The 23873-nt window shown below is 33.1% G+C and overlaps 1 protein-coding gene across 1 annotated transcript; it reads right to left on the bottom strand.

Annotated features, from left to right (window-relative positions):
- Window positions 1-9890: 9890 nt before the first annotated feature.
- LOC135689265 (aldo-keto reductase family 1 member B10) lies at window positions 9891-22410 on the bottom strand. The gene is made up of 9 exons (XM_065206431.2): window positions 22325-22410; window positions 16578-16627; window positions 16125-16307; window positions 14837-14924; window positions 14036-14143; window positions 12196-12313; window positions 11558-11614; window positions 11016-11152; window positions 9891-10270 (listed from the first exon to the last, which is right to left on the bottom strand). Exons 1-9 carry the CDS (start codon window positions 22325-22327, stop codon window positions 10046-10048), a joined length of 969 nt encoding a protein of 322 aa, XP_065062503.2. The 5' UTR covers window positions 22328-22410; the 3' UTR covers window positions 9891-10045.
- Window positions 22411-23873: the final 1463 nt, after the last annotated feature.

Here is a 23873-nt window from a genome sequence, read left to right as displayed (position 1 = left end):
TTTCTAGAACAAAAAAATTTCCAAAAAAATCAATGATTTTTCTAAGCCTATAGCCTTACTTTTTTATCAAAAATCATGCCCCTCTCAAAACACGCCACATTCTTCAGAAAAAAACTTTTTCATCGAACTAAATACAATTCTACCTCTTTCTGATTATAGAGAAGATGATTGACTTGTTTCTAGAACAAAAAAATTTCCAAAAAAATCGATGATTTTTCTAAGCCTTTAGCCTTACTTTTTTATCAAAAATCATCCCCTCTTCCAAGACGCCACATTCTTCAGAAAAAGACTTTTTCACCGAACTAAATACAATTCTACCTCTTTCTGATTATAGAGAAGATGATTGACTTGTTTCTAGAACAAAAAAAAATCCAAAAAAATCGATGATTTTTCTAAGCCTATAGCCTTACTTTTTGATCAAAAATCATACCCCTCTTAAAACACGCCACATTCTTCAGAAAAAGACTTTTTCACAGAACTAAATACAATCCTACCTCTTTCTGATTATAGAGAAGATGATTGACTTGATTCTAGAACAAAAAAATTTCCAAAAAATCGATGATTTTGCTAAGCCTATAGCCTTACTTTTTTATCAAAAATCATGCCCCTCTTAAAACACGCCACATTCTTCAGAAAAAGACTTTTTCACCGAACGAAATACAATTCTACCTCTTTCTGATTATAGAGAAGATGATTGACTTGTTTCTAGAACAAAAAAATTTCCAAAAAAATCAATGATTTTTCTAAGCCTATAGCCTTACTTTTTTATCAAAAATCATCCCCACTTCCAAGACGCCACATTCTTCAGAAAAAGACTTTTTCACCGAACTAAATACAATTCTACCTCTTTCTGATTATAGAGAAGATGATTGACTTGTTTCTAGAACAAAAAAAAATCCAAAAAAATCGATGATTTTTCTAAGCCTATAGCTTTACTTTTTTATCAAAAATCATGCCCCTCTTAAAACACGCCACATTCTTCAGAAAAAGACTTTTTCACCGAACTAAATACAATTCTACCTCTTTCTGATTATAGAGAAGATGATTGACTTGTTTCTAGAACAAAAAAATTTCCAAAAAAATCGATGATTTTTCTAAGCCTTTAGCCTTACTTTTTTATCAAAAATCATCCCCACTTCCAAGACGCCACATTCTTCAGAAAAAGACTTTTTCACCGAACTAAATACAATTCTACCTCTTTCTGATTATAGAGAAGATGATTGACTTGTTTCTAGAACAAAAAAATTTCCAAAAAAATCGATGATTTTTCTAAGCCTTTAGCCTTACTTTTTTATCGAAAATCATTCCCTCTTTAAAGACGCCACATTCTTCAAAAAAAGACTTTTTCACCGAACTAAATACAATTCTACCTCTTTCTGATTATAGAGAAGATGATTGACTTGTTTCTAGAACAAAAAAATTTCCAAAAAAATCAATGATTTTTCTAAGCCTATAGCCTTACTTTTTTATCAAAAATCATGCCCCTCTTAAAACACACCACATTCTTCAAAAAAAGACTTTTTCACCGAACTAAATACAATTCTACCTCTTTCTGACTATAGAGAAGATGATTGACTTGTTTCTAGAACAAAAAAATTTCCAAAAAAATCAATGATTTTTCTAAGCCTTTAGCCTTACTTTTTTATCAAAAATCATCCCCACTTCCAAGACGCCACATTATTCAGAAAAAGACTTTTTCACCGAACTAAATACAATTCTACCTCTTTCTGATTATAGAGAAGATGATTGACTTGTTTCTAGAACAAAAAAATTTCCAAAAAAATCGATGATTTTTCTAAGCCTTTAGCCTTACTTTTTTATCGAAAATCATTCCCTCTTTAAAGACGCCACATTCTTCAAAAAAAGACTTTTTCACCGAACTAAATACAATTCTACCTCTTTCTGATTATAGAGAAGATGATTGACTTGTTTCTAGAACAAAAAAATTTCCAAAAAAATCAATGATTTTTCTAAGCCTTTAGCCTTACTTTTTTATCAAAAATCATGCCCCTCTTAAAACACGCCACATTCTTCAGAAAAAGACTTTTTCACCGAACTAAATACAATTCTACCTCTTTCTGATTATAGAGAAGATGATTGACTTGTTTCTAGAACAAAAAAATTTCCAAAAAAATCGATGATTTTTCTAAGCCTTTAGCCTTACTTTTTTATCGAAAATCATTCCCTCTTTAAAGACGCCACATTCTTCAAAAAAAGACTTTTTCACCGAACTAAATACAATTCTACCTCTTTCTGATTATAGAGAAGATGATTGACTTGTTTCTAGAACAAAAAAATTTCCAAAAAAATCAATGATTTTTCTAAGCCTATAGCCTTACTTTTTTATCAAAAATCATGCCCCTCTTAAAACACACCACATTCTTCAAAAAAAGACTTTTTCACCGAACTAAATACAATTCTACCTCTTTCTGACTATAGAGAAGATGATTGACTTGTTTCTAGAACAAAAAAATTTCCAAAAAAATCAATGATTTTTCTAAGCCTTTAGCCTTACTTTTTTATCAAAAATCATCCCCACTTCCAAGACGCCACATTCTTCAGAAAAAGACTTTTTCACCGAACTAAATACAATTCTACCTCTTTCTGATTATAGAGAAGATGATTGACTTGTTTCTAGAACAAAAAAATTTCCAAAAAAATCAATGATTTTTCTAAGCCTATAGCCTTACTTTTTTATCAAAAATCATGCCCCTCTTAAAACACACCACATTCTTCAAAAAAAGACTTTTTCACCGAACTAAATACAATTCTACCTCTTTCTGACTATAGAGAAGATGATTGACTTGTTTCTAGAACAAAAAAATTTCCAAAAAAATCAATGATTTTTCTAAGCCTTTAGCCTTACTTTTTTATCGAAAATCATTCCCTCTTTAAAGACGCCACATTCTTCAAAAAAAGACTTTTTCACCGAACTAAATACAATTCTACCTCTTTCTGATTATAGAGAAGATGATTGACTTGTTTCTAGAACAAAAAAATTTCCAAAAAAATCAATGATTTTTCTAAGCCTTTAGCCTTACTTTTTTATCAAAAATCATGCCCCTCTTAAAACACGCCACATTCTTCAGAAAAAGACTTTTTCACCGAACTAAATACAATTCTACCTCTTTCTGATTATAGAGAAGATGATTGACTTGTTTCTAGAACAAAAAAATTTCCAAAAAAATCGATGATTTTTCTAAGCCTTTAGCCTTACTTTTTTATCGAAAATCATTCCCTCTTTAAAGACGCCACATTCTTCAAAAAAAGACTTTTTCACCGAACTAAATACAATTCTACCTCTTTCTGATTATAGAGAAGATGATTGACTTGTTTCTAGAACAAAAAAATTTCCAAAAAAATCAATGATTTTTCTAAGCCTATAGCCTTACTTTTTTATCAAAAATCATGCCCCTCTTAAAACACACCACATTCTTCAAAAAAAGACTTTTTCACCGAACTAAATACAATTCTACCTCTTTCTGACTATAGAGAAGATGATTGACTTGTTTCTAGAACAAAAAAATTTCCAAAAAAATCAATGATTTTTCTAAGCCTTTAGCCTTACTTTTTTATCAAAAATCATCCCCACTTCCAAGACGCCACATTCTTCAGAAAAAGACTTTTTCACCGAACTAAATACAATTCTACCTCTTTCTGATTATAGAGAAGATGATTGACTTGTTTCTAGAACAAAAAAATTTCCAAAAAAATCGATGATTTTTCTAAGCCTTTAGCCTTACTTTTTTATCGAAAATCATTCCCTCTTTAAAGACGCCACATTCTTCAAAAAAAGACTTTTTCACCGAACTAAATACAATTCTACCTCTTTCTGATTATAGAGAAGATGATTGACTTGTTTCTAAAACAAAAAAAATTTCCAAAAAAATCAATGATTTTTCTAAGCCTATAGTATTACTTTTTTATCAAAAATCATGCCCCTCTTAAAACACGCCACATTCTTCAGAAAAAGACTTTTTCACCGAACTAAATACAATTCTACCTCTTTCTGATTATAGAGAAGATGATTGACTTGTTTCTAGAACAAAAAAATTTCCAAAAAAATCGATGATTTTTCTAAGCCTTTAGCCTTACTTTTTTATCGAAAATCATTCCCTCTTTAAAGACGCCACATTCTTCAAAAAAAGACTTTTTCACCGAACTAAATACAATTCTACCTCTTTCTGATTATAGAGAAGATGATTGACTTGTTTCTAGAATAAAAAAATTTCCAAAAAAATCAATGATTTTTCTAAGCCTATAGCCTTACTTTTTTATCAAAAATCATGCCCCTCTTAAAACACACCACATTCTTCAAAAAAAGACTTTTTCACCGAACTAAATACAATTCTACCTCTTTCTGACTATAGAGAAGATGATTGACTTGTTTCTAGAACAAAAAAATTTCCAAAAAAATCAATGATTTTTCTAAGCCTTTAGCCTTACTTTTTTATCAAAAATCATCCCCACTTCCAAGACGCCACATTCTTCAGAAAAAGACTTTTTCACCGAACTAAATACAATTCTACCTCTTTCTGATTATAGAGAAGATGATTGACTTGATTCTAGAACAAAAAAATTTCCAAAAAATCGATGATTTTGCTAAGCCTATAGCCTTACTTTTTTATCAAAAATCATGCCCCTCTTAAAACACGCCACATTCTTCAGAGAAAGACTTTTTCACCGAACGAAATACAATTCTACCTCTTTCTGATTATAGAGAAGATGATTGACTTGTTTCTAGAACAAAAAAATTTCCAAAAAAATCAATGATTTTTCTAAGCCTATAGCCTTACTTTTTTATCAAAAATCATGCCCCTCTTAAAACACGCCACATTCTTCAGAAAAAAACTTTTTCACCGAACTAAATACAATCCTACCTCTTTCTGATTATAGAGAAGATGATTGACTTGTTTCTAGAACAAAAAAATTTCCAAAAAAATCGATGATTTTTCTAAGCCTTTAGCCTTACTTTTTTATCGAAAATCATTCCCTCTTTAAAGACGCCACATTCTTCAAAAAAAGACTTTTTCACCGAACTAAATACAATTCTACCTCTTTCTGATTATAGAGAAGATGATTGACTTGTTTCTAAAACAAAAAAAATTTCCAAAAAAATCAATGATTTTTCTAAGCCTATAGTATTACTTTTTTATCAAAAATCATGCCCCTCTTAAAACACGCCACATTCTTCAGAAAAAGACTTTTTCACCGAACTAAATACAATTCTACCTCTTTCTGATTATAGAGAAGATGATTGACTTGTTTCTAGAACAAAAAAATTTCCAAAAAAATCGATGATTTTTCTAAGCCTTTAGCCTTACTTTTTTATCGAAAATCATTCCCTCTTTAAAGACGCCACATTCTTCAAAAAAAGACTTTTTCACCGAACTAAATACAATTCTACCTCTTTCTGATTATAGAGAAGATGATTGACTTGTTTCTAGAATAAAAAAATTTCCAAAAAAATCAATGATTTTTCTAAGCCTATAGCCTTACTTTTTTATCAAAAATCATGCCCCTCTTAAAACACACCACATTCTTCAAAAAAAGACTTTTTCACCGAACTAAATACAATTCTACCTCTTTCTGACTATAGAGAAGATGATTGACTTGTTTCTAGAACAAAAAAATTTCCAAAAAAATCAATGATTTTTCTAAGCCTTTAGCCTTACTTTTTTATCAAAAATCATCCCCACTTCCAAGACGCCACATTCTTCAGAAAAAGACTTTTTCACCGAACTAAATACAATTCTACCTCTTTCTGATTATAGAGAAGATGATTGACTTGATTCTAGAACAAAAAAATTTCCAAAAAATCGATGATTTTGCTAAGCCTATAGCCTTACTTTTTTATCAAAAATCATGCCCCTCTTAAAACACGCCACATTCTTCAGAGAAAGACTTTTTCACCGAACGAAATACAATTCTACCTCTTTCTGATTATAGAGAAGATGATTGACTTGTTTCTAGAACAAAAAAATTTCCAAAAAAATCAATGATTTTTCTAAGCCTATAGCCTTACTTTTTTATCAAAAATCATGCCCCTCTTAAAACACGCCACATTCTTCAGAAAAAAACTTTTTCACCGAACTAAATACAATCCTACCTCTTTCTGATTATAGAGAAGATGATTGACTTGTTTCTAGAACAAAAAAATTTCCAAAAAAATCGATGATTTTTCTAAGCCTTTAGCCTTACTTTTTTATCGAAAATCATTCCCTCTTTAAAGACGCCACATTCTTCAAAAAAAGACTTTTTCACCGAACTAAATACAATTCTACCTCTTTCTGATTATAGAGAAGATGATTGACTTGTTTCTAAAACAAAAAAAATTTCCAAAAAAATCAATGATTTTTCTAAGCCTATAGTATTACTTTTTTATCAAAAATCATGCCCCTCTTAAAACACGCCACATTCTTCAGAAAAAGACTTTTTCACCGAACTAAATACAATTCTACCTCTTTCTGATTATAGAGAAGATGATTGACTTGTTTCTAAAACAAAAAAATTTCCAAAAAAATCGATGATTTTTCTAAGCCTATAGTATTACTTTTTTATCAAAAATCATGCCCCTCTTAAAACACGCCACATTCTTCAGAAAAAGACTTTTTCACCGAACTAAATACAATTCTACCTCTTTCTGATTATAGAGAAGATGATTGACTTGTTTCTAGAACAAAAAAATTTCCAAAAAAATCGATGATTTTTCTAAGCCTTTAGCCTTACTTTTTTATCGAAAATCATTCCCTCTTTAAAGACGCCACATTCTTCAGAAAAAGACTTTTTCACAGAACTAAATACAATCCTACCTCTTTCTGATTATAGAGAAGATGATTGACTTGTTTCTAGAACAAAAAAATTTCCAAAAAAATCAATGATTTTTCTAAGCCTTTAGCCTTACTTTTTTATCAAAAATCATGCCCCTCTTAAAACACACCACATTCTTCAAAAAAAGACTTTTTCACCGAACTAAATACAATTCTACCTCTTTCTGATTATAGAGAAGATGATTGACTTGTTTCTAAAACAAAAAAAATTTCCAAAAAAATCAATGATTTTTCTAAGCCTATAGTATTACTTTTTTATCAAAAATCATGCCCCTCTTAAAACACGCCACATTCTTCAGAAAAAGACTTTTTCACCGAACTAAATACAATTCTACCTCTTTCTGATTATAGAGAAGATGATTGACTTGATTCTAGAACAAAAAAATTTCCAAAAAATCGATGATTTTGCTAAGCCTATAGCCTTACTTTTTTATCAAAAATCATGCCCCTCTTAAAACACGCCACATTCTTCAGAGAAAGACTTTTTCACCGAACGAAATACAATTCTACCTCTTTCTGATTATAGAGAAGATGATTGACTTGTTTCTAGAACAAAAAAATTTCCAAAAAAATCAATGATTTTTCTAAGCCTATAGCCTTACTTTTTTATCAAAAATCATCCCCTCTTTAAAGATGCCAGATTCCTCAAAAAAAGACTTTTTCACCGAACTAAATACAATTCAACCTCTTTCTGATTATAGAGAAGATAATTGACTTGAATCTAGAACAAAAAATTTTCCAAAAAAATTGTTGATTTTTCTAAGCCTATAGCCTTACTTTTTTATCATAAATCATCCCCTTTTTAAAGATGCCAGATTCTTCAAAAAAAGACTTTTTCCCCAAACTAAATACAATCTACCTCTTTCTGATTATAGAGAAGATAATTGAATAGTTTCTAGAACAAAAAAATTTCCAAAAAAATCGATGATTTTTCTAAGCCTATAGCCTTACTTTTTTATCAAAAATCATCCCCTCTTTAAAGATGCCAGATTCCTCAAAAAAAGACTTTTTTACTGAACTAAATACAATTCTACCTCTTTCTAATTATAGAGAAGATGATTGACTAGTTTCTAGAACAAAAAAATTTCCAAAAAAATCGATGATTTTTCTAAGTCTATAGCCTTACTTTTTTATCAAAAATCATGCCCCTCTTAAAACACGCCACATTCTTCAGAAAAAGACTTTTTTACCGAACTAAAAACAATTTTACCTCTTTCTGATTATAGAGAAGATGATTGACTAGTTTCTAGAACAAAAAAATTTCGAAAAAAATCAATGATTTTACTAAGCCTATAGCCTTACTTTTTTATCAAAAATCATGCCCCTCTTAAAACACGCCACATTCTTCAGAAAAAGACTTTTTTACCGAACTAAAAACAATTTTACCTCTTTCTGATTATAGAGAAGATGATTGACTAGTTTCTAGAACAAAAAAATTTCGAAAAAAATCAATGATTTTACTAAGCCTATAGCCTTACTTTTTTATCAAAAATCATGCCCCTCTTAAAACACGCCACATTCTTCAGAAAAAGACTTTTTTACCGAACTAAAAACAATTTTACCTCTTTCTGATTATAGAGAAGATGATTGACTTGTTTCTAGAACAAAAAAATTTCTAAAAAAATCCATGATTTTTCTAAGCCTATAGCCTTATCTTTTTATCAAAAATCTTGCCCCTCTTAAAAGACGCCATATTCTTCAAAAAAAGACTTTTTCACCGAACTAAATACAATTCTACCTCCTTCTGATTATAGAGAAGATAATTGACTAGTTTCTAGAACAAAAAAATTTCCAAAAAAATCGATGATTTTTCTAAGCCTTTAGCCTTACTTTTTTATCAAAAATCATGCCCCTCTTAAACACGCCACATTTTTCAGAAAAAGACTCTTTCCCCAAACTAAATACAATCTACCTCTTTCTGATTATAGAGAAGATAATTGACTAGTTTCTAGAACAAAAAAATTTCCAAAAAAATCTATGATTTTTCTAAGCCTATAGCCTTACTTTTTTATCAAAAATCATCCCCTCTTTAAAGATGCCAGATTCCTCAAAAAAAGACTTTTTCACCGAACTAAATACAATTCAACCTCTTTCTGATTATAGAGAAGATAATTGACTTGAATCTAGAACAAAAAATTTTCCAAAAAAATCGTTGATTTTTCTAAACCTATAGCCTTACTTTTTTATCAAAAATCATCCCCTCTTTAAAGATGCCAGATTCCTCAAAAAAAGACTTTTTCACCGAACTAAATACAATTCAACCTCCTTCTGATTATAGAGAAGATAATTGACTTGAATCTAGAACAAAAAATTTTCCAAAAAAATCGTTGATTTTTCTAAGCCTATAGCCTTACTTTTTTATCAAAAATCATCCCCTCTTTAAAGATGCCAGATTCCTCAAAAAAAGACTTTTTCACCGAACTAAATACAATTCAACCTCTTTCTGATTATAGAGAAGATAATTGACTTGAATCTAGAACAAAAAATTTTCCAAAAAAATCGTTGATTTTTCTAAGCCTATAGCCTTACTTTTTTATCAAAAATCATCCCCTCTTTAAAGATGCCAGATTCCTCAAAAAAAGACTTTTTCACCGAACTAAATACAATTCAACCTCTTTCTGATTATAGAGAAGATAATTGACTTGAATCTAGAACAAAATATTTTCCAAAAAAATCGTTGATTATTCTAAGCCTATAGCCTTACTTTTTTATCATAAATCATCCCCTCTTTAAAGATGCCAGATTCTTCAAAAAAAGACTTTTTCCCCAAACTAAATACAATTCTACCTCTTTCTGATTATAGAGAAGATAATTGACTTGTTTCTAGAACAAAAAAATTTCCAAAAAGAAGTTTAATCAAGTAAAAGTTCAATCATTATGCATCGGTACACTAATGGGTGATTGTCAAGGTACCGAATGTTATTTGTCTGTGCCGTAAAATATATCATACAAAAATCTTATCAATATTAGGTTACAAAGTGTTTTTAACATTGAAAATCCCTTTTTAAGACACTGGAAATATTTCAACAATACTTCAGAAAATAGTTAAACAAACGAATATTTGTAGTCTTTATAATTTCTCATTGAAATTCATGTTTAAAAACACAATTACATAAAAATCTTTGTAACTCTTTGGATATGCATTTCAATAATATTTATTTTCATGATTATTTATTGTCAACATTCTATGTTATCATATGTTTCGTTCCTTTTCATCAGCAAAGATATTCTCCATCCCAGATATCTTCAATAGTGCAATTCATTGGAACTCCCCAACGCTGGTCCACAAGTCTTGCTCTTGGCTTTACGTCACTGATTCTCGACATATCATCAGCATCTAGGTGTAGCTCTCCTGCCTGCAGATTTTCTACGATTCGTGATGGTGTGACTGATTTGGGAAGAACTGGTGTTCCACGCTGGATTCCCCAAGCAAGTGCAACCTAGAGAACGAAGTACTACATTTCATTGATGGCACAAATTGTATCACTTTCAATAGGAACTTTCTTAAGTGACTACTAGGACCAGACGTGTTTTGCACACCAAATTGAGCAATGCTCTGCCTGTAGGACATCATCCGCTCATGTGGACAGTAGGCGGCTGGAAATAGCCATTAATGATTCTTACAAAAATTTCAGAGCAACATAAAAAATGAAAATGCACATTTGCAATGCAATACACATCGTAATTACATGATCATAGAACATTTCGTAGGCAAAGATTATATCAATGATGATGATGTCTCCAGTAAAATATCAATGAAATTCCAAAGCTACGACTCAAAAGTTTGGATTTCCCAAGGAAAAAATCCTCGTCCAGAAATAATCATTGCCGACAATTTGCTTTCAAAAGCCTTATATCAAATGTTTTGAAGACACTTCTTGCTTGGGAGACGAACAAAAAAAGTGAATCTTAATGAGTGAGGTAACCTTTTGTAAACTTAATGGACGGTGACATGAACAAAGAAACTGAAATGCCACATTAAAAACTCAATCACCAGAGCTTAAGGAAGAAAGAAAGGATAAACGATTTTTGGCTTCTGTTTATATCAAATTGGTAGAAACAGTAAAGTAGATAATTGGTAGAGATAAAACTGAGTTAAACTAATTGGGACTGGAACGGCTAAAAGATAGAAAGGGACAAATGCCCTTTTTGTATTGTAGAAGGTTGGTACAAATATTTCCTCACCTGAGCAGGAGTTGCTTTGTGCTTCTCAGCAATTGACGTCACAACGTCGTCTTCAAGGAGAATCGGGTGCGAATTTTCTTTGAAAAATTCTGGCCTGTTTGGAGCTCCGATAGGCGAGTACGCAGCGCAGACGATCCCTAATAAGGGACAAAAAAGGGCCAAACATCAGATGCAAATGATAATAGAGATTTCTAGCCAATTAGACCACTTGCTAAGCTGCGTACGCATGTTGCGCAAAAGAAAACATCAAAAGCGCAGCAAACGCATCTGGATTCACGCATTGCTGCTCGGACCCGCTGTGAGCTACTGTGGGGCCTGGGGCAAAAGGGTGGATGGAGCCCGTGATGACGTCATTATGAATGTGATTTATATTGTTGTTGTTATGTAAGGAACTTTATTACAACCTTTTTGAAGATTTTTCAGCTAAGTGCCAGGGGCAATGAGGACAGAATGAGTTAATCATATACGGAATTTAAAAAAGCTTTTAAAGAGAAACTTTAAAATTTATTTTTATCATATGAAATATGACAAATCTCACATACCGTATTCTTTGCAACAATCAATCAGTTTTGGCTGTGGCAGGTATGGGTGAAGCTCGACTGAAACAAAGTATACGAAACAATAAACGATGGCATCATTGGAATCAATTCAAAACAATGAAGTAAAAATATCTTCCTTTGTCTCTAGAAAATTATCTGCATTTGACAGTGATTTACAAATGTCTCTTTTCTAGAACGTCAAAAACAGCTGCAAATGAGTTCTGAAGTGTGACGTCACAAAAAAGCTATTTTTAGAATATCTGATTTTTAACCACATAGCATGACCACAGAACACAATGAAATACTTCAAGTTATGGAAGATCAGCCAAAAATGTCAGAAATCGGCTGGGGTTTGCCCTATGAAAGGTTAGAAATTGCTAACAAAACAGAGATCAAATTATAGACCAAATTACAGAGGTTTGATGGAGAAAGAGCCTGTGTTCATGTGGCCATATCTCAGCAACATAATAACACATTTATAACAAACAGCTGAAATAGGGAAGTTAGTTTTCACTGTCAAGAATAAACCCATTAAACCAACCAATCGGATAAAAAGTAGCACTTTCCTTGTATTTGTCAATAAGAGTAGAAGTTTTTTTCCAATAAAAAAATTGTTACTTATTTTCACAATTAAAACTCACCCTGGTTGCATACTGGCTTGATTTTGACATAGGGCATTAACTCTTTCAACTTCTTTGTTGTAAAGTTGCTAACTCCAATTGATTTAACAAGCCCCATCTCTACTAGTTTTTCCATTGCCTAAAACAAAAAAATAAGACACAGTATTTCAAACTGTCTTGCACCCTTTCACAGATATGCTCTCACAAAAATTCACCCTTCTTGATGACATACAATGCTATTGAAACACAGCAAGCTAATTTCAAATATTTTCAAATGGTTGATTATCAAAAGTTTCAGGCATAACCATTCATTATCAACAGCAAAGTACAATATGAAAAGGGGTAAGAAAATGAAAAGATCGATTAATATAACAGGAGAGAAGCGGAATACCAAAAGGATTGGAACACTAGAGAAGGAGTAGGAGATTAAAAAGCATTTTGCCTAAAATCTTAAACTTGTATATTTAAATATTTACGAATTATAGTTAGGTAACTGGGTACCTATATTGAGTTTAAAAAGCATAATTAAACACACACCTACACGATCATTATTTGTTCTTATAAAGAAAAAATCATCAGTAAAAATTGAGTGAAACCTTGGTGCTTTTCTAACGTTCGTTAGGTTCAGATTCGATAGATTCATTGCGTCAAACATCAACTCGTCACGTCCATTCAATTCTGGCATAGAGCAATTTAATTTTCAAATTCTTCCTTGGTATTTAGTTCCGGCTCTAGCTCTTTAATGAATGTTCATATCATATTATATTCATATTAAATTAGTTATACACTAAAAATCCCTTCGGCATATCACTAATTAAATCAAATTTACAATCTAAATACAACAAATTGTTAGGGTCTATTTGCTGCTCTTCCAGGGAGTCGTGTTTTGATTTAATTTCAGTTTTTGGAATATGATTTTAATTTTCTTTGAAGTGCGGGAGGGTTGGCAGTTCGCTAATTGAGATAGGCATGCTGTTCCACGCAGTAAGAGCTGAATAGTGAAAGCCTTTCTTCACATACTCAAGGTTATATCTTGGAATTTGGATTCCCTTGCAGTTTATTGTTCTGTAGTGCAGGAATGTCAAAGGAAATTTATCCCAAAGGCTCTCTGGGCACATCCTGTTCATAATTTTGTAGATCATGGCTAATCGATCGAATTTAAAACGGCCTATGTTACCTGTCTAAGCATCGCATTATTGCCACAAGATGAAAGTAGTTCTAAATGTACGTAGTTCTAATATGTCTGTTATCGTCGTGTTTTTCTTCCACATGATTGTGTAAAATTGAGGTCTTGTCCTTTGCCACATACATGTTCGTTTATTTTTTCTCCTATGCTTCTCGACGTTTCACCAATATAAACCCGCCATTGTTTCCTTATCTGGTGCACCCGTGAAATCTCATTTAATAAACAACGCCTCTGCTCTTACAGATGGCACCAGAATCTAGTTGGCATACCTCGCTTTATGTTGATTGCACGTTGTAAGAACAAATTATAATCGTGTCTGTGTGTTTTAAATCATAGTTTTTAAACTCAAGAAAGGCTCCAAGTTACCTAAATGTAATTTGTTGTATAACAGACAGGATTTCTTGAAATCATTGGCTAAAATACCAGTGACGGAAAACATAAATAATGACAGCCGTACGTACATATACAATAAAATAAGTTAGTTACGTTTGGTTGTTACGCAAGACCATGGAAAAACGACTAATTCTTACCAACTCATTTTACACTTAATCCCAATGGACTTAATAGGTTTTTTGTTTTCTACAGTAGGTTTCTTTCTCTTCTATTCTGCCCGTACGTACAACTGATATATGTATAAATATTCCGCATAAATTACCAAACAATAAACATATGTACCTCCCAAGTTTCTCTCATTCGTTCTGCAGTGTAGCCAATCAACCCCTTCTTATCTGCGCCTGGAACAGTATCCCCTAAACTTTTGTCTAGCTGACACGGAACATGTATCTACAAAATGGCAACAAGAAACGATTACAAACTTTATAATAGAATAAGTATAAATAACAGAGCAAGTAAACGAAAAAGAATTTTGAAATCTCACTAAAGGATTGAAAATAGCATTAAAGTAGTTCAGGATTCTGGCTTTCAGTCTTTGATTTATGAAAGAAATTCCAATTCATACAGCCGCAACGCCATGGGTCCCGCGGGCAAGTCTATTGTTAGGGTTCCATCTTATACAACGCAAAAAACTTCCAGTACAGTGGGCTCTATTTGAAAATAAAAATCATAGTCGTATTTAATTTCTACTTATAGTCGTAAAGCATTGTTAGACTTTCCCCGTACGAAAATGAGTTTTTCTCTTAAAATTACTAGGTTATTGAGAGTAAAAACTTAAAAAGAGGTTATTTACCCGCGGGTTACCCTTTGCTAACGGGCCAAATGGGAATACCCCCTTGATTCCCCTCCTCGCGTTGGACAAGTTACAGTTACGAAAAAGGGCGATTTTTGTATATCATGAAAATTATGAAAATTTACTACTTTCAAAAAGAAATAGAATAAAAGAGAATTCTGCAAATTGGTATCTGCTTACACGATGTATCACTTAAAAATATAAAAAACTGTGTTAATAAAAACCTTTTATACTATATACACAGGAAATAACAAACGAAATAGCAACAAAGAGCCAATTTGTGAACTTACTAGGTACAAGTCTAGGTACTCCAGCTGCAGATTTTTCAAAGTGACTTTGCAGGCATCAACAACATCTTCCTTGGCTTGGTAACTAGACCTAAAAGAGAAATAACACTCATACTAAAAAACTGTAATGTGTTGGATTATGGGTATCACTTTTTATAATAGAATCTTAGTTTAATCTCTTTTAACGGAACACCCCTCTTCCATTGGCCTACAGGCCTACAGGTTTAAGGAGTGTTTACCAGTCTGCAGAGAAAGGCATTTTCTGAAGTGATCTTTCTTGGGAACTATCATTTCAACTGCGTGTGCTTGAAGATAGATGAGAGTCTTGTTTGTTAGTATAAATAAAAAATTAAAGTATTTTGTACCAAAATTTTGTCTTGATTTAGTAAAGTAGATAGATTGAAAAGTTAAGTATCGCGTCTCGTGATTGATTCAAGTAGACACTAAGTTTATTTTAGTTGATGATGTCAGGGGAAGGCTCATGAGCCTCATGAGAACAAGGGAAAGGGAGAAAGGATTAGGAAGCAAGACAAGAAAGATCAAGCCTGTTTACTTCTGTTTTGAATAAAGACAGGTTGTAAGAGTCAGTTAAACAGGAAAGGGGTAGAGCATCCAGAGTTTACAAGATTTAGGAAAAAGGAAGAGTTGTTGGATTAATTTCGTGAGTTAGACAAAGATACTTGGGAAAAGTGAGCAATGGAGGAGTGTCTGGTATTTTGTGTATATCTCATGAGACCTGGGATCATATCTCTGATCTCCCGAGAGCAATGACCGTGGTGAAATCTATAAAAATGGCAAAAATAAAAAAGTTAAGAAAAATCAAAGAAACGACTAATAACTAAAAATGAAGTAGCATGTTGATATAAAAACTGCCAATTCTTTTCTGATATAATTTTGGGTTTCTACTCATAATATCAACATAAAGCAAGCATATGTTTGAAAGGAACAAATTTATCTAACTACGAGTCCTGAGTGCCTTATTGTGACAATGGTATTTAATGAATGGGCACATTTATCATTCAACTGCCTAGTGAGTAAACAGTATACTTTTCCCAACAAAAATATGGAGTTCATTCTTCCCGTCTACCAAATTTGTTCACAACAAAACTGAACTCAATAACTGATATTAAAAAAACAATTGTTTTAGGGGCATCTAGCTTTCTGTCCAACAAATCAAAATCTATTCCATTTTGACAACAACTCCTAGTCCCACTGCTGTTACTCTAATAGATACGCTGAAAGACAAAAATCGAGAACAATGCAACAAAAACGAAAAATCAAACCTTCTTACCATAATTTTGAAACAATATAAACATCTTCTCTCTTAACTTTTCCTGCCTTCCAAACTTCGCTCATATATTCCCCAATTTCAGCCTCATTTTGATAAATGTGTGCACAATCTATGTGCTTGTAGCCATTTTCCAGCGCAAACTTTACTGCTTCTCCAGCTTTTCCTTTATCAGACAGCCAGGTTCTAAACAAAATTAGGGAAGAGGTATCAAGAATGATGAAATTTAAGTCCAAGATAAAAAATCTAAATGTTCATAACATCATGAAACAGTAAAAGGTAAAAAAGAACAAAACTTCCGTTCAAGGTAAAAAAACCTAACCATTCAAGTGTCCAAAAAGCTTTAAAGATCATGAAGAGTCGGTTGAAAAAGGGTTGCTGGATACCAATTGAAGGATACGGGATATCATATGATGTTGAAAATATCTACCAAACATCAAAGTTATGATAACTTACCCTAAGCCAATTACTGGCATTTGAGTTCCATTATTCAATTTCACGGTTGCCTAAAAAATAAGGCAGATAATTAAATTCCAATATTCAGTGGACTCAAATTAAGGGGAATAATTTGCTTCAAGTTGCCAAATATAAAAAATATAGAGCAATTGGCTTATGTTTATTCATATTGTGTCTTCCATGTATAATACATCCCCTCTTTGACTGAAACACAAGATGTACCATCCAAAACAAACCGACAACAGTCCAATTTATCAGATTGATGTTCCAAAACAAACTGACAACAGTCCAATTTATCAGATCAAATTATTTGACATGCAGATCAAATGTAGCCCAGTACAAAACTTTTTGGTAGTACAGAATATAAAAATAGCTTTGAAAAATAAAATATTATGAAACATAGAAAAGCTTTGTGTTTGGCACTTTTTAAAGTATAAAACATCAGAACATAGATTGAAAACTCCAAGTTAGAAAATATATATACAAACTCTTGGCTATAATTACGCCAATCAGAAAAAGAGCACATGACTGCGACTCAATCAATGCCAATTGCTTGTGGAAAATATTACAAATGAGTCCAAGAGTGAAAATTAAAGTGTTGTTTTATTTTTATGTTAATTGATTCTAAAACTGCAAAATGGATAGAAGATGGAGCTCTACCAATAATTCAAAAAATGAACATCATTTTTTCATGCAATCTTGGTTATTTAGTAAATGCTGTCCAATCTCCAAAGTCAAGGTAGCTGTTTTATAGAGGAGGGGTGAGGGTTGTTTCTTATGTTGGAAGGATCATGCTATTTTATTGAAGGATCATTCTGTCCCCTGATCTTTTGTGCGTCCTACATAACCACAACCATGGAAACTCAGAAAAAACTGGCATGGAAACTCAGAAAAAATGAACTCTTTTGTGTTGTAGGAACAGAATCAATGTGAACAGCTAAACCACAATACACTTGATGTAAACCAGTATTTTTGATGCTGGGTTGCCTTTTGGCCAGCTGGTTAACAGTTCAAGTTGCTTTTCAGTTGTGTTGCTAATCAGATGAGAAAATATACCAAGCAAACCATATGAGAGACAGCCAATTTACTAAACGGAAAAGCAAAAATTATTGATTTTGCTCCTTTTATGTTGTTAATGTTTCCAATATAAAGATGTTATTTAAAATTTGGGTTTTTGCTTTTTTTAAATACTAATGGAAACAGCTGTGAAAACATTAGGTTTAGGAAACTAATAGCATGGCCAGCTTTAACCATTTGAAGGCTGACATAACTAATTTACATTCAGTGCAAGAAGGTGGCTTGTTTTCAAAGATTAAGCCAGGAATGTTGGAGCAGGGGTGCAGGGTGTGAATGGCCCCTTTTGTTCTTTGATAGGAGGGGCAAGTGGGCCCAAGTGCCCTTTTCAAGTATCCTTGACATCTTCCTTTTGTAATCATCAAAGAGATTCATATGAAATCCTCACTATAGTGCCTTATTAATGAGGAATTTTTTAAACTTGTACACAAATTTCTTATGACAGCAGTTAGCCCATTTTTACCTTTAAAGATAACTATAAGAAATTGAAATAAAATTTAAATAAATAAGTATTAGCTGGGAATGATTTGCAAAATGCTCTTTTGCCCTCAGCCTGTCCCCTTGCCCCTTGGCCATTCCAGCTTCCCTAGATTAAGCCATGCTATAAGGAAGCCAAAACTATTTGCAAGATGGCCTGTCAGTTAGTTCTGCATGAAATGAAAAGATTAATTGCAGGCTTCTTAAAAAGAAAAAGGGATCAATTGGAAAATATTATAGAGAAACTCCTTGTTTAGAGCTTCCAATGTAAAAATTGCAAAACTGCTTTTAGACTTACAGCACTAATAACAGGCAAAGACAGGTAGTGAATTAGCTGGATGCTTAGCTGCAGAACATTTCAGATTCATTTCACCTATTGATAGTTGCATACAAAGCATAGAGGAAAAAGTTTGATCTTGCTCAGAAAGTTTTGGCATGTCTAATTGGATAACGGCCATAGGCTTATTGAAAAACTTCAAATTTCACCTATGCCTGCTAGGGTATGGAGAATGTCACAATGGACCAGTGAGCGAGGGCATTTGAGTAACAAGTGAAAATGCTTTGCAGGTTTGCCAGTGAAAGAAATCCAGGATTCAACATATGCGGTCAAGTATAGGGAAGTGAAGTATGAACAGGGGATTTAGCCTGTTTAAGCTGTGTTAAGTGCTGTGGGTTTGATGCATAAATGTTTTGCTAATTTTTTTAACAGAAGCCATGATGAAATAAAAGAAACTGATGCTGTTCCCCCCATTTTTGCAAATGAATTAACTGAAAAAGAATAAACCTGGCACATTGCCTGGCTCCAATATACTCCTTTGGTGCCAGGCAGTTTTGAACAATTTTAAGTTTAAGGTTTAAATAATGGTGGACAGGGGCTCCAGCACGCATTGAAAAGTGAGGGGCAAGAGCAAATTTAAGATTCATAACAAACATCTTGGAGAAAAGTTGTTTCCTAAAATCTTGGTGGCTATGTTTGCACTTTGTTGTACCCTGGCACATGTGCAGCCTCTACTAACTGACTTATTTTGCTCTTCTTTTGAATAAAAGCAGTAAAACATATGCAAATAAAAAACTGTAATGTGTTGGATTATGGATATCACTATTTATGATAGAGTCTTAGTCTAATCTCTTTTAATGGAACACGCCCCTTCCCTTGGCTATATTCTGTGACATAGGCCTACAGGTTTAAGGAGTGTTTACCTGTCTGCAGAGAAAGGCATTTTCTGAAGTGATCTTGCTTGCAAACTGTCATTTCAACTGCATGGACTGTATGTAAAATGCTGTTTAAACAGTTTACCAGTTGTCAGGCTTGCAAGCAGAGCTTTTCCAAGAAATTAATGTGCTGAAATGATAACTGTGAGTGGAGAGCTAGGAATTGAAGTAATGATGAAATTCTATCGGCTTGATCTGGATGGTGAAAGAATGAAAGAAGAATGAAAGACAAGCCTGTTAGTGCCTATCTTTAAAGGGAAAGGGCATGTACTGAGCTGTTGGGCATAAAGAGGCATTAAGTTGCTGGAGCATGCTATGAAAATTTGCAGAAAGAATGCTGGAGGAGAGGTAAAGAAGACTTGAAATTATAAGAAGAATAGTAACATGATGCAATTTGGTTCTATGCCAGAAAAAGGGACAATAGATGCAGTATTGATACTAAGAAGAATATACAAAGAATATCAAAATAAGGAGTCAAAGCTGTATGTGTGTTTTGTCAATTTCGAAAATGCATTTGACAGAGCCTCAGGCAGTTGATGGAATGGGTGATGAGGAAAATAGGCCTGTCAGAGGCAATGGTGAAAGCAGTGATAGTAACCCCTCCCTGGCAAAAACAGGAGCAAAGACTAGAGTTAGAGTTGGGTCAGAGTTCTTAGAAAAAAATTGTGCTGTACGGAATTCTATGAGAAGGGTTGCTATACCTTATTGATTTGAAACTGACAAGTCAAATCAAGGAGGAAAGAGAAAATTCGAAAATGGAAGTGTTTGAGGTCAAAGGAACTAAGGTTAACTTAGCAAAACAAAGTTAATGGAGAGTGGAAGTGAAGGGGAGGTGATAAGTAAGATAGATCCATGTGTTGTGTGTGGGAGGAGAGTGTGTACGAATTGTGGTAAATGGATTTATGGTAGATGTGCAAAGATGAAAAGGTGACCCCAGCTTTGGCAAGGCATTTTGTACGTGCTTGGTATGTGAAAATCAGGAAAGGGAAAAAGAGCCTATCAAAGGATTATGGGAAAATATGGAAACAGTGGGAATTGTTTTGTTACCTAGGTGACAAGTTGAGTGCCAGAAGAGGATGTGAAGTTGCAGTGACAGCAAGAACAAGACGTGGATGGAAAAATTTAGAGAGTGCAGTGAATTACTTCTTGGAAGAAGGTTTTCTCTGAAGATTAAAGGAAGGATCTATAAGACCTGTGTAAGATCAGCTATATTATATGGTGAATTTTGAGAAGGGCAGAGAGAGCCATGGTGAGGATAATATGTGGGGTGAAATTGGTGGATATGAGCTTGAAAGAAATGATGGATAAGCTAGAGAAAGCAGATGGAGTATGATGGTATGAACATGTCCTGAGGAGACAAGAAGATGATGTTCAAAGAAAGGTGCTAACTTTTGAAGTTGATGGTCTGAAAAAGAGAGGAAGACCCAGGAAGACAAGGAATATACAAGTGGACACAGAAATGAAAAATATGATTTACTTACAGAATGAAGATGTTTGACATAGAGTGAAATGGTGCAAAGGAGTGAAATGAACTGCTCAAGGGCATAAGTAAATCTGGCCACCCATATCTGGCCTCAAAAAGGACAAAACTGGATCAAAACTGAATTGTTGATTTGGCAAGCCTTGACATTTTTGCATGATTCACAAAAATTTTCATTTTGAGTCTGCGTGAATTCTTAAAGAACTCCTTTTTTCCAATCTTTTTTCTTTTTTGTTACATGACCTTACTAGATGAGGTTTTAAGCTAGAAAGAATTTTGGCATAAATCTCCAAGAACCTGGCACTTTTAAAAATGCTTAAACGTACAGCAGCTATTGCTATTGGTGGGCAAAAACCTCATGCAAATAATTTGCTCCCTTCTTGTTTATAAATTCCAATCATTTCGACTAGTCCCGATATCAAGACTCCAACATTCAATTTGATATTGTCCCAATTCCAAGATCCAAAAATGTTGAAAAAGCTAAAAAATATATCAACGAGACCAAGAAAGCAATCAAAACCTTGAAATAACTCTCCTATTGTGGATATTCATCTATGAGAAAGTGTATTAGTCAAATTTGCTTGAAAGTGTGCATTTTCTAGTGAACTGGTAAACATCCAAATTTAAAAACTTTCTAACCCTTCCATGGCAATCTTGGTGCCACCTTGGGTTAAAGTATATTGTGTGCAGATCCAGGTTGGAAAATGTGTATGATTTTGCTGACTCTTCACTGCAACAAATAGCACATTATCAGCTGCAAGCAGAAGCATTGGAGCAGCAAGCAACAATGCCCATACATACATTACTAAAGTATTATATACATAACTAGATGGTCTTTAGGTCCCAAGAGGTCTGAGATGCAAGCACGAGAAGTCCAGTCTAGTGGCAAGAATGGGCAAGTTTTTCAGTCTGGATGCAGATTTATAAGGTTTGAAGGAGGATGGTATAAAGAATCTGGATATATATCACTTAAGCATCCGTATAAACGCTGAGTGTCTATAAAAATTATTTAATGTCCATCCTTTAAGCAAATGCCAAGGGAGCCCCATATAGAAAAATTTAAATTTTGAGGATTTCAAAGCTAGCCATTGTAAATTGATCCCAAGTGTGCATTTGCCTTTCTCTGCAGGCTGGAGCGTGTAGGTGGAGTTGGAGTGTGTACTTGCCCGAATTTATCAATTAACATAAGAAATAAACTATAAACATAAAAAAACATATCATAAATCAGTAGAGTTGGTGGCTAACTAACTGAAATTATGAGCCACGTATTTGCTAAGCTCTTTTAGCCAGAAGACGTCAGTAGCCAGAAAAGGCGGAGGCACATGAAACCAAAAGGCCTAAGGCTCGGGCATTTTTGTGGCCAGGAAGCCAGTATAGTAATGGAAAGCGACAATAACGCCAAGTGAGATACAAAAAATAGAAGGAGCTTATACAAACATTTTACTAAAAATGATGATTTCAACAGGAAATATGGTGTTATGAAATACATGTAATTTGATCTTACCATTTCCAGATTGCACAAACTCCAAACACACTGCCCTGAACAGAATGACAACAACAACAACTATGTTAGCTACATCCTGTTGTTGTCATCATCATCATCAGGTACCATCTTAACTATCCCAAAATCTGAGTTTTGGTTTGTTGTCATGTTCATAGATAAAACTTGTTGTACAATTTTAAAATTGAAAAAGAATTCATCAACAAAACTAAGGAGCAAAAATATATGGGAGAATTGTTGTGTAATAAGAAACCATAGACGTAGGAACCGGGTGTTTTTTAAACGTGCAGTTCTACACAAAATGTGCAGTTCTAAAAGTCTTTTGTACAATTCTAAAGAAAAATCTGTGCAGATCTACAATTTTTCTTTAATGTACAGAAGTTTCTGGAAAACTTTTGCAGAGAAAAACAAACAAACGTTTAAATGATGAAACATAAAAATGATAATAAAGATGACGCTCAAATGAAACAAACACCTATTGGGATAAAGAAGTTATAGATAAAGAAAGACATTCAATGCTGAGGAAATATAATTTTTACGAAACTTAATACTCGCTAAATCATTTTTGAGACACATATACACGAAGCTGGAAATTCATAGTGTCAAAGCAGAAGCCTGTTTAAACTCTTAAATCAGAGAACATTTAATATTCAGACAAAAAATGAATCATGTCACTAGTTTCGAGTTTAAATTTTACAGTTGTAAGGCTAAACGAACAGGCCGACAACTAAATTGGAAAAAAATTTAACATTTACTTCTCAAGCTGCTGTGAAATTGCTATCTATACCTTGCTTTATCGTCATCAGTTTCGTCCATCTAATTAGCATAGCTCGAAAAAAGACAATATTAAAATTTTTGAAACATTATATACTACATCGCTATTAAATGTCGCTACACGAGTTTGGTTTCTTGTGATTCTATATAACCAAGAATTCAAATTGGTTGTCATATTCTCAAAAATAAAGCTTATTCTAAGCTGGATTTGTGCCCTTATCTTGGAGCTGGAATTCGAAATGTGGAGCTGAATATGCAACTCTTTGGGGCTGGAAAATCAAAAGTCGTTCCGGGCAAAACTCTTCACTCCAAACTTTTCGTCATCAGTGTAACCCCTAATTTTACAAAGCTAACATCTACAGAAAAACAAATTTGCTTGACGTAAGCGAAGGAAGAATTATTTGAGCCAAAGCTTGGAGCAGGTAGGAACTGTTTATTTTGCAATCGAGGTAATTTGCAAATTGTATTGAAAGACGCAGTTGAACGACAGAAAATTCATATTGGAACGATCTAGTAATTCATATGCAAGACCCAATCTTCATCAGGAATTAATTTTTTTTGGTTTATTTGTATGTTCTTAAAAAGCAAAACAAATACAAGTTTATTACTATATGCTTTTAAGTAGATGTATCCGGCTTTTAGAGTCAAATAATGCGACTCAGTTATTGCTTGTGTCGCTTAAAAAAAATTTTAGAATAATGCCGGTCTTCCCCACGTTTCAAAAACATAAGTAGAATACCTATAAGCAGCTTACCTATTAGCAAATAGAATACCTAAT

This window comes from Rhopilema esculentum, chromosome 9 (assembly GCF_057945365.1).
Source record: "Rhopilema esculentum isolate cy_ngs chromosome 9, ASM5794536v1, whole genome shotgun sequence".
Taxonomy (NCBI): Eukaryota; Metazoa; Cnidaria; class Scyphozoa; order Rhizostomeae; family Rhizostomatidae; genus Rhopilema; species Rhopilema esculentum.
Note: the sequence above shows the minus strand (reverse complement) of the source record. Positions and strands in the feature narration are given on the sequence as shown.

What these genes read in the sequence shown, in the direction of transcription:
- LOC135689265 (XM_065206431.2), bottom strand. An exon ending in ATGCCAGTAATTGGCTTAGG is followed by an intron (nt 16,308 to 16,577) that starts GTAAGTTATCAT and finishes AATTTTGTTTAG; the next exon opens with AACCTGGCTGTCTGATAAAG. An exon ending in TATATTGTTTCAAAATTATG is followed by an intron (nt 14,925 to 16,124) that starts GTAAGAAGGTTT and finishes TTTCTCTTTTAG; the next exon opens with GTCTAGTTACCAAGCCAAGG.